This window comes from Podospora bellae-mahoneyi, chromosome 7 (genome assembly GCF_035222275.1).
Source record: "Podospora bellae-mahoneyi strain CBS 112042 chromosome 7, whole genome shotgun sequence".
NCBI lineage: Eukaryota > Fungi > Ascomycota > Sordariomycetes > Sordariales > Podosporaceae > Podospora > Podospora bellae-mahoneyi.
The window spans coordinates 608,290-619,209 of NC_085886.1; the positions used below are offsets into that span (position 1 = coordinate 608,290).

At 50.9% G+C, this 10,920-nt stretch overlaps 3 protein-coding genes across 3 annotated transcripts; 1 reads left to right on the forward strand and 2 right to left on the reverse strand.

Moving 5' to 3' along the window:
* Positions 1–109: 109 nt before the first annotated feature.
* QC761_702970 (uncharacterized protein) lies at positions 110–2,155 on the reverse strand (the record flags this gene model as incomplete). The annotated part of the gene is made up of 1 exon (XM_062881878.1): positions 110–2,155. The coding sequence occupies one exon, from the start codon at positions 2,153–2,155 to the stop codon at positions 110–112; it is 2,046 nt and encodes a 681-aa protein (XP_062727934.1).
* A 4,933-nt stretch (positions 2,156–7,088) lies between these two features.
* QC761_702955 (uncharacterized protein) lies at positions 7,089–9,476 on the forward strand. The gene is made up of 3 exons (XM_062881877.1): positions 7,089–8,221; positions 8,279–8,441; positions 8,501–9,476. Exons 1-3 carry the CDS (start codon positions 7,975–7,977, stop codon positions 9,228–9,230), a joined length of 1,140 nt encoding a protein of 379 aa, XP_062727935.1. The 5' UTR covers positions 7,089–7,974; the 3' UTR covers positions 9,231–9,476.
* Positions 9,477–9,557: 81 nt separating this feature from the next.
* On the reverse strand, positions 9,558–10,325 carry QC761_702950 (uncharacterized protein; the record flags this gene model as incomplete). Its single annotated transcript, XM_062881876.1, has 1 exon — positions 9,558–10,325. The coding sequence occupies one exon, from the start codon at positions 10,323–10,325 to the stop codon at positions 9,558–9,560; it is 768 nt and encodes a 255-aa protein (XP_062727936.1).
* Between the last annotated feature and the right edge of the window lie 595 nt (positions 10,326–10,920).

Consider the following 10,920-nt stretch of genomic DNA (forward strand, 5'->3'; position numbering starts at 1 on the left):
CGCAATCTAACCCCCAAAACCGAATGTCAAAAACCCCCCAACTCCAATACCCAAAGACTAAACCAAAAGAAAGGAGTCCACATCTAATAACCCAGACCTTGGAAACAACTCACCTCCTAACCCAATAACCCCCCCTCCCATGCATCCTATCCTTCGCCTCGGGATCAAACCCCCGAATCCCAACCTTGTGAAGCGGCACACTCGGCACTTTGCTGGCGACTTTTTCCTTGACATCCAGAAATCTCTCCCCCATTCCTCTCTCACTCTTCTTTTGCTTCAGCAGCACCGCCGCGTTTTCAGGTCCCCAATTTTCTCTCCTTCCCGGCCCAGAAAGGCAAGACAAGACCATGTGCACGTCCTGACTAAACGCCACTAGTTTGTCCTCTATCTGCGCGTTGAACCCCAGACACGGGCGAAGATACCCCATCGCAATGACTTTGATCTCCCTCCCGAGAAAACCACGGGGGAATTCGTGGAGCAGGTGGACAGCCACCTGCGGCTCTGGGGCCGCTTGCGGTCGGGAGGAGGGGAGAGGGCCGGCGGAGATGAGAGCCTCGTGCCAGACTGGCGACGGGGGCGGGGGGCAGTCGGGGGAGGAGGAGGCGGTTTTGGGCGGGAGGATGCACGCCCACCCGGCGTACACACCCCTCAGGGCGAACCTTGCTGATTCGGGGGATGTGCGCAGCAGGTTTGCGGTGGGGACGCCAAGTTCGGCGGTGGATCTCCCTGTTCCTCGGTTGACGAGGCCGGTGAATTTCAGGGGGAAGGGGGGCATGGGGCCGGAGTCGGGGCCAATATCATGGCATGAGGAGGAGGAGGAGGAGGAGGAGGATGAGCGGGAGGAGGGGATGTACGAGTTTTTTTCTTGACGGAGGGCGGCATTTTCGTTTATTTTGTCCGTGGCTACCTCGTAGGCTAGGGTTTTCACCAGGCCGGGGGCGACGCGGTCGTAGCCTGCTTGGATGGGGGCGATGATGGGGTCGATGCGGGAGAGGATCACCTTTGAGCCGACAAAGGCTGCAGCTTCGAGGGGGAGGGTGGAGAGGGTTGCGCCGCGGAATTTGGACGAGTCGGTTGAGGTGCTGGCTACGCGGAAGATGGGGGAGGAGCAGAGGATTTTGCGTTTTGAGGAGGAGCTGGTTTCGTCTGCCTGACCATCAGGGGGGCCACCGGCGCAGAGGTGAAGACGAAAGTAACCGTCGTCCGAGGCTTCAGGGATGCGGACCACGTGGGTTTCGCGGGGGATGTGGGCTTTTTTGGGGCCTTTATCTTTGAGCATCTTTCTGGCGGCTTTGTCCATGTCTCTCTTCCAGCCGCGCTCGGTGTCACGCTCGACTTCGTCTGGCTGGACGGCGACGGAAGGGGTGACGTTGAACCAGTCGTCTGTGGAGCCGAAGAAGGCTTTGATCTTCATGCCGCTGTCGCCGGAGAAGCCGCGTTGTTGAAGCCATATTGAGCGATCTGGTGGGAGGGGATAGTCTGGGGCGCTGAAGATGGATATCTCAACTGAGGTGCTGGGGCCACGATAAAAGATGAGTGGTGAGGAATGTCGCAAAATGGTGTAGTGTTTTGTTGACTCGGTCGGCGGTGGGATCAAGCCACCGGCGAAATAACGGGCTTCTGAAAGGGCGTTTTGCCAGAATGGTTTTGACTCTGCACCAGAGTTAGGTCCGGGGGTCACACCCGGCCCGAATGTCGCAGCGGCGCTGACGGGTGTGGGAGTTGTTGGGCGTGGGCTCAGACTGGGAGACTTTAACCCGTACTGGGATAAATTCGGTAGACTGGTCTGCACCCGGAGCCGGTGACTGAGCGGCGGTGGTGGTGGTGGCGGTGGTGGTGGAAAATAGGGGCTTTGCGGGCTTCTGACTTCGCCGCGCGACACCGGCCGGAGAGGGTCTTCAATCCGGAGTGCACCGATGCCGGGATCTACATTGACCCGCACCGGAAGTGGGGGCGGCCGGGGCGGCCTCGGCGGTGGTGGTGGAAGTGGAAGCGTCGGGAGCGGTGTATACGGAGGTGGTGGTGGTTGTTGTTGCTCCCAGTGGTTTTCAGGGGTTGCCGTTGCCCGCAGGTCAACAACAGGTGATGGTGGTGGACGGTCAAAGTCAGGAGCTGGTGGTCTTTGTCCAACATGCAGACACGAGGGGTGATCCATTATCCTCAAAAAATACTCTTCCAAAATAACTTTAATTATGAGCCCAGTTTGTTTGAAGATTCTGAGTTGATGAAAACACGAATCTCAAGTTTGCTTGCTGCTCGGAAATGAACAAAACAAACAGTGGAGCAGCAGGTCTGGGCACTACGGATTGGGACACTTGAATGTATAACCCTAACCCTATTCTATCCAAGACAACAAAGACACAGGGTGACTTGGATGAGGAAGTGGCTACAGTGAACAGAAACAGAAACTCAAGAAATGCGTTAAATAGGTACCGTAAGTCAGAATTAACTGTGGATGTGGTTGCTGAAGTGGGGTTTCGACGATTCATTGTGTCAAGTTCTGATGTGTTGGGTAGTGTTTGTCTTGAAGAGTGATTGGTGACAAGCCACCGTCTCGAGCTTCAGTAAGTGGGAGAGAAGCAATGCCGCAGAAGTTTTGGTGTGCAAAGACGAGCAAAACGGGAGCTACCTTCAGGTTTACATTGCACATTTTGAAGAGGCACGGCGGTACCTTTATAAATCTGTTCTCAAGCTCAAGACGCAGTTGCTGTTCTCTACCTACTGACCCGATCGTGGTTTTCAGCATCATTTCTGAAGCAGTGCCTCAGACTTCCTTCCGGTCTGATTTTGGTTCTCGTCCAATGGAAATGGCACGATCTCGTACATTTAATCGCCTGGATTCAATGTTTCCAATGATCAGGGTCAAGATCGACCCAGTACGTACCCTCTTCTGAAATGGGTTGTCGGCCAATCAAAAGCAATCTGCCTTTGAACGATCATCCAGGCAGATATCATCTTTTGCCGGGCTTGGAGTCAAGGCATCGGAACGCGCTACAAGGCGCCACGCACCCAAGCTGAGAATATGGAAAGCATGTTCCTCCCCAAAGCCAAGTTCAGTTCCCACGTTTGCCAACAGGTGATGGCCAAGCTGTGTGGTATTTCTCCTGACTTTCCATCATCCTTCCACATTTAATGCGGCTCGAACTGTTCTGTTTTGAGGCCATTCACACTGCACAACACGTTCAACGCGAACAGGATACACCTCCAGCCCTGTACTCTTTTGACTTATCACCACTTTCTTGTTCGCAAGGAGATCCAAAATCTATAACCGCGATATCCTTCTCGGGCATTTAATGGAGCTTGCATCACAGAAGCCAAAGAAGGAACTAAAAATGGGAATCTTTCAAGGAAGAACTCGTGGAACTCTACATCTCCCGAGATCTATGTTTGAAACAGCTCACGGGGATAATGGAGGAGCGACATTCTTTCCAGGCCACATATGCATTGTTTAAATCTCCCCGCGGTAAGGTTCAAGGGCAGGATCGCGCTGACTTTGTCCAGAACGCCACAATACGAATATCAATTCAAGAAATGGGGACTTCGGAAGTACATGACCAAAAACGGTCTACATAACCCCATCGCGATTGGTGTTCGGCTCTCTATGGCGAGGAAGGAGAATGACGGGATTGCTGCAAAGCCACAACTAATTTTTCATGGGAGGGTGGTTAAAGACCGTACTCTGAGGCGAAAAGGAATCTTGACTCCTTTGAGAGAAAGCCATCCTGAGGTTTATAAGCAAGGTAAGTCGTGTCCAGTGCTCTAAACACTCCGCCACGCTGTCTGCTGACATTCTTCTTTGAATGTAGAACGTTCGAAAACATCTCCGGGAATGCAAGTTGGCCGGCAGTGAAGGAGCCTCTGGGCAACAATCAGGAGTTCGCATCTACCCATTGACAGCCTCGAGCTCAAGTTAGTCAAGCAAATTGGAGGTATGTCGCATCAAAGTATTGTTCTGAAGGAGTATCAGAAGCCTCTGACGTTGCTTTTTGCTTACCAAAGAGAAAACAATTCTACCTTCGGATCTTGCGGCTTTCGAACTTCACCGACATCCCCGGCTGTGAGCATGTGTGATATTCGCTGTACATACAGCAGTATATCCGAGAGCCTTTCAGCTCTGGAGTACGGCTGCATCTGCGGAAACCTCGAATTAGCGCACCTAATCATCGACCTGGGCCACCCAATTTGCGAAGCATCGAGCGGCTGGGAAAGGAGCCTTCTTGTACTGGCCAGTTTAGGATGGAACGAACGCAAATCACGGGCTAATCGCAGAAAGACACGACGCGTTTGGAATATGGATTGCGAGTCTTGGACTTGTCATATAAGTCACAAAACCCAGAAGCTGATGGGCCGAAGGTAATGGACATATCGCGCTGAAGGAATATCTGGAAGGGAGGTGTATTGGTGTTTGATAAACGCTGGTGGTGATGTAACAGGCAACAGCGGAGCTGGAAAGCGCCAGGGCTGAGCAACTACTCAGGAACAGCACCCCAAGGCAAGGACGGTTGGCGAGCCTTAAAGCAGGGTGTTTGTGGCAAAAAGGTTCATTGGGAAGAAGGCACTGCTCAACCGCCAGCAACTTGACGACATCCACTGGTGGAGCCGCGGGCAATCTGCTCTCAATAGGTATGTAGTCCATCAAAACTAAGGCAGAGCAAACATCCCACGCCCATTTCAAATCTAATGTTGAAGCTAGCTGCTACCAAAACAAACACACCTACTGGTGTCCGATCAACGGAGATACAAATGTAAAAGGCAACCTGTCCCAAGTTCCACTATTCCTCAGAGCCTTGTATTCCAATCACGTCTTCTCTCGTTGCTTCTCCTCCTCCTCCGCTCAATCATGCTGCCGATAAAGTAGTCCTGATACCTGTGCCTGCACAAGTACTGTGAGCAAGCGGCAGATTCTGAGCGTACATGGTTCGTCCTTGCGTTTATCTGATTGTGACTGCAATGCCCTATGACATCCTTTGGCCAATGATTTGCACAACCCTAAACAAGAGAGTTAGCTGTCTCCGGTAAAGTGAGTTCCCTATGACCCTAGAGGGAGAAAGCTCGAAGGCGAGATATGTACTCCATGCGTCACAGCAGGTGGGACAGAACGCTGAACCCTTCTCTGTCTGGCTGGAAAACGCTCTTCGCACCCTCGTAACAGAGTTCTGTAGCTACCACGCCTTCCCTCTCTAACGTTCCGCCTGGCTTTACAGTAATCTCTTTTAGTTTTGCCAGCGTGCCAGGCAACGCGACACGCACAAGGTCTCCACTGAGGCACAGGGCTTGTGGCTGTGACTCGGAGGGCTTCTGACGCGGTTACTGGCACTGGAGCTGATGCCTGAGTGGCGACTGTCCATGAATCTTGCTCGTAATCAAAGCCGGTCGGCATCGGAGCTGGTGTCTGAGGGTTGACTGCCCATCCGTAATTATTCTTGGCCGGATTCACTTGCACTGGAACTGGAGCTGGTGCCTCAGTGCTGACTGGCCTGTCATTTGCCCCGGAATCATAGCCCTCTGACATTGGAGCCGGTGACTGAGTACAGACTCGCAAGTCATTTGCCTCGTAATCATAGCCGGCTGGCACCGGAGCTGGTGCCCCAACATGGTGTTGCCATGTAATCTGCCCCGTAATTATAGCCGCCGGTGCCGGCTGCCATATCTGACTGTGGTGCAAATTGAGATTCTGCTTCGAAAGCGGTTTGAAATTGTTGATCTGGAATCTTGCCCATTGATCCAGACGTCATATCTTTCAGCCATCTCGAAGGCGTGATTTTCGTGGGTCTCGAAGATGCACCGGCGCGGCTGTCTTGTCCTCTCTTGGGCAACGATCTGACCTTTGGCTCCGACACTTTCTCAGCTCCTCGACTTCTCTTTGACAATTGTGCAACACTGGGAGCCGTTCGTATGAGGGAGCCCCCTAGGGCCGTGTAGCCTGACATGAATCTTATCGAAGTCTTTTTAGAAGCAGCTTGGGCTTTGTTGCCTTCAGAGGAATCGGCTAAGGTTGTATAGTCTGATGTGATCCATGTCGGCGAAGTCGTGGCGATGTTAGGGTCAGTATAACCAGTAGTTGAAGCCGATTGAGCTTGAGATTTCTGATTGAGCGCTGCGTCTGCTAGCGCATGCAGGCCGTACGGTCCACTATACTGAAGGACCTCGTCTGCCGTTCTCATTACACCTCCCGCAGACAAATCCGCAGTGCCCTCTTCACCCAGCGGCCGTATAATTGGTAGCTGCAATCGGCCAGCAATAGTAGACATTAACATGATGCTTAAGTGGCCTCGCATAGACTCATGCTGGTGGCAGAGGTTGATGACTTACACGACATCTCCCACACAGTTGCCCCCAAACCCGCGGCGCTTACTGGGATTGCACCTACACCGACCGTCACACTGGGGCATGTTGGTTTCTTTGCGATTGTCTAGCTCTCTGGAAGCGCCTTGTAAAGACTGTCTACCCCAGTTGGATTGCTTCGTTGAGAGAATGAGTTGGTTTACAAGTGAGTAAGCAAGGTGGGTAAATATGTACTTATATAGAAAGTCGTTCTGCGACTAATTGACTTCCGGCGCCTCGCGCATGATGGGCATCTGATTCCGCCACCATGGTTGCTATCTCATCTCTTCATGTCTCCACATGATTTGATAATTTGCGCAGCTTGGGTGAACCAGAGCCACCCAATGCCGGGACACAGCCAAGTCTCATGTATTCACCGATTGTCAACAATGTGTGACCTTTTGATCGCCCAGTGCTAGAATTCATGTCAGCATCATCAAGGGCTATGTTGGTGGCGACTGTTTCAGGAACGTTCTCGTGGTAGCATCACGTTGAGAGAATATTTAGAAGAAACTAGATTATGAGTTTTGGTACCTGAGGAACAAGGCCTTTATCTCCACCGGCACTGGTCAAAGCTTTCCAGAATGACCACCGTAGGCTTTCTTCCAAACAATCCAGTCCATATTCTTAAAACAGGGAGGTCCTGGTGCTTCGTTCTGGGCGTAGGTGGGCATGACAGTTCAGTGCACTGAAGATCATTTAATTGCCCAACAAAGACAGCAGTTGTTCTCAGCAAACTAGACCAGAAAATAAATATACGGCCAGATTCATAGTATTCATCTATTGGAAATTTGACCCTATGTTTTCTGGAAGTATTCAGTGCCTTGCAGCTGGAACAGATGGATTATCATTTCTGTTCAGGGGTCATTGTTTACAAACTGATAAGAGAGAGTGGGTCTATTGAAAAGGCGCTCTTGAGCTCAAGAAATGAAAGTTTCCAAGCAGGAACCAAGAGATCCGTCGTCAACGATATGCAGGCACGGAAATTTAAGGTTCTGATCTCCAGGCTGTCACGGCTGTCAGAATGGGTGTTCAATCGGCAAAGTCGATCAATTTCCCGTTCCCTGTCCTGCCCAACGCCGCCATCACCCCTTTTTTTGCGACAACCTACTACACACGCTTTCTCTTGAAATCAACAGCAAAGATCCAACATTTACAGACTATTACTATACTAGCTCTAACTATATCGAGACGATGGATCTATTGAGGCTGTCTGAGAAAAGCCCTGGAGCCAGAATTTTAAGTGTGCAGCTGGAGGAGAAAGCCAAGTGACTTTGCTAAATTGTAGACTTATGTGGTCAGCACACCATCCCTGAAACGGTCACAGACTTGAAAACTCTAAGCCAGTTTCAGCCAGGAAGGATTTATTCTTTGCGACTGCCAGCATGCATCAAGGAACGGAGGTTATAAAGTCCCAGCAGATATCAGCCACATGCCTCAAAGCGCAGCCATCAGCCAATATTCGTTTCTCGTCAGTTCAGATATTCTCACTTCTTTTCTCGCCCGGTTCTATTCTCTCCTCCACAGTCTGATAATCTTACCCTGCCTAGGAACCTAGATACTGGTCCTTATGTATCAGCACCTCAGGACCTGAGACCCATGATAAAAGACTGACAGACATTTCAATCCGGTGCTAACGAGAGAGTGGTGATGACTCTCAATCTCACCAGGAACTTCTTGCTTCTAGCAAGTATTGCCACGAAGATTGGTGCCTCGCCACAAAGGCATTCGGGTTGGGCCTCACCGGAGCCCACCGGCACAAAAACACAAGATGGACTAGAGCATCTTCGGATATCGCATAAGCCTACGGATGCCCCGATCCTGGCGACATCACGAGAGTTGCGTCGTGGGGATGATGATGCTGGCGTCTGCGGTTACTTCGACAACCCCGCTATTCGTACGTGATGCTTAATACTTCCCTATCATATATGAGTCTAACAGCACTTTATTTCAGCGGCTTATCACTGCTCTCCACACGAAACATGCACCAACATCGGCAACTATCGCGCGTGTTGCCCCAAGGGAGATTGGTGCGCAGATTTGGATTCTCACCACACAGCATGCGTGGATTACACCCATGCCGCGTGCCTCTATCCAACGCCAGGCACGTTATGTTGGTAAGAGCCCTTCAAGTTCTCGTAGCAAGTCGGTACGATACTAACTATTGGACCTTCAGTAATGGCGAAGACGGTTATGGCTATTGCCGGCAATACCACTGGTCAACCTCTGCAACACCGAATCGAACCTTCACGGTCTTTGCCTGCATGGCAGGGAAACACACCGATGTTGGCACGCTCTTACCCACCCCGCCCTCGGGCTCCAGTCTCCCCACCGAATCATCGAACGATCCCAGCTACGAGGACTTGCTACGTTTCGGAGGCTCTACATTCTCATCAACCTCAGACACGCCATCAAGCAAAAGCGAAACACCAGTGGGGGCCATTGTAGGAGGGGCTATTGGGGGTCTGGCCGTCATAGGAGCAGTCATTGTCGCCATCTTCTTCATGTTCTTCCGCAGCAAGAAGCAGGTGATTGAGGCGAAATCAGGGCCAGGATCGTCGACATCGTTGTCGGATGATGAGCAGTCCGTTGACCTGCTGCCTCAACAGTCGCCGATTGCTAGGACATGGAGGCCTTCTTCTATATCCTATGCACCCCCACTCTTGGGTCCGGGGTTCACACTGCCGAATCCCAAAGCAACAAGCACGATTGTGTCACCCGAGAGCGAAGACGACTCGCTAGAACAACAACAACAACAACAACAACATCAACCGTTAATGTCGATGCGGGGACCAATGAGCCCTGTCAATGCTGTTCCGGTCGAGATCGGAAAGGCCAAGGAGTCTCCTATTGAACTGGCTGAAACGTGCGGACACTATGAGCTTGCGTCACATCCTGTCAAGTAAAATCGAATTAGTATGGCATATGGGTTTATAGCGAGTCCGGATATAGGGTACAAGTAATACAGTGTATTTTCTGATAGAGAAGATAAGCGAACTGGAAGAAACCCAAACCTACACAAAGCCTTCTTATACCACAAGAGCTTATCCGTGGGTCAAGGGCTGGAGACCCATGTAAGTTGAAAGGGACTTTACTGGTCAGCGGCAAGGTTTCGTTTGCAGAAAACGCTTTTGTTGACTCTGATGAACAGCACGCTAGTATTTTTAGGTATACTCATTTTCATTTTCAGGGCATACGCTTTGTATATAGGTACCTATGGGTTACTGCAACATCTACTCTTTGAGGTAGACTCCTCGGCCACCTTCCGACTCATCAAAGCCACACATTCTCAAAATAATCATCGCAGTATCTCCGTCAACGTCTACATTCCCAACGTATCCCAACCACCCCTCTCCAACCTTAGCCATCGCAGCCGCACTATCACCCGTTGAATCAGAATACCAGCTCTCACCGGGTTTCATTCCCTCCGCCCGCAACTTAACAGCATTCCAATCAACTACATCAGGCAATGCATCTTTCCCCTGTCCCGGAGCCTCAGCCCTTCCATATTCACCCCGTGAACAACCAGCAAACTTCCAATCCAACCCCTCGATCTCAGAGAACATGGTGTCAAAGTCTCTCGGGATAACACCACACGGAAATCCGCAGCAAATAATCACCCTGCCCCCCTTTCGGATGTAATTCTTGAGGAGCAGATGCCATATGGGAGAGTGGCGAGGGAAGGTGATGCCGTGGTCAGCAATCAATACAGCACGGAAGCTGCTCGCGACCTCTCGGTGGGAGAACATCCCCAGGGCATCTTCGGGGTCTTCAGCCTTCAAGATTCTGCCCGACTCTGCCGTCAAAGCATGTAAGAGGTTCTCGTATTCGGTGTCGAACCAAGAGGGCGACTGTAGGGAGAGAAGAAGGACGTGCCTCGGGATACGTAAGGGTCTGGGAACTGTCCTGTCGTCGTGGACTATGGTGGTTGAATTACCGTTGACGGTGGTTCGTTCGCACGTGTGCGACTGGTGGTCGCTGTGGTGGTTTGTGGTAGCCATCTAAGGCGACAAGGGGGTGAGTAAACAAATATACAAACTCTGCAAAGTCGAGTGATATCCCTTGACAACTCTCCAAGCTTTGAGAGTTTGAGGAAGATGGGTCTCAAGAGGAGGTTTCTGAATGTAAAAGTCGAGAAGCAGTCGGAAGAAAAAGCAGTAGGGAGTGACTGTTGTTTTTACAATTCAGTTCACGTGGTCAAAGACAGCATCACTAGAAGAGCAACAAGCAGGTGGGTTGCCACCTTATCGCCTTATCGGACATGACAGTACGATAACAAACCCCTGAACAGTGCTCACAAATGTTAACTAGCAGAGTTTTGCCATGTTGCCCCGTCTTTGTCTTATTTCAGGATATTCCTGTAAAGACCCATCTGTTCCTTTTGATGTATGCTGTATCTTCTTACCTGTCGCAATTCGAGCCTTGATCATGGTTGAAGGATGAGGGTGTAAAATAGAGAACTTGGCATACCTAAGATGGATCATCATTGTGTTTGAGTCAATTCAAGCAAGGTAGTCATTCACGGATTTCATCATTCCTTAGGTCTTCACAGATGTTTAATGAGTAAAGTGCGCACTAACTAAGGTATATTCCTCC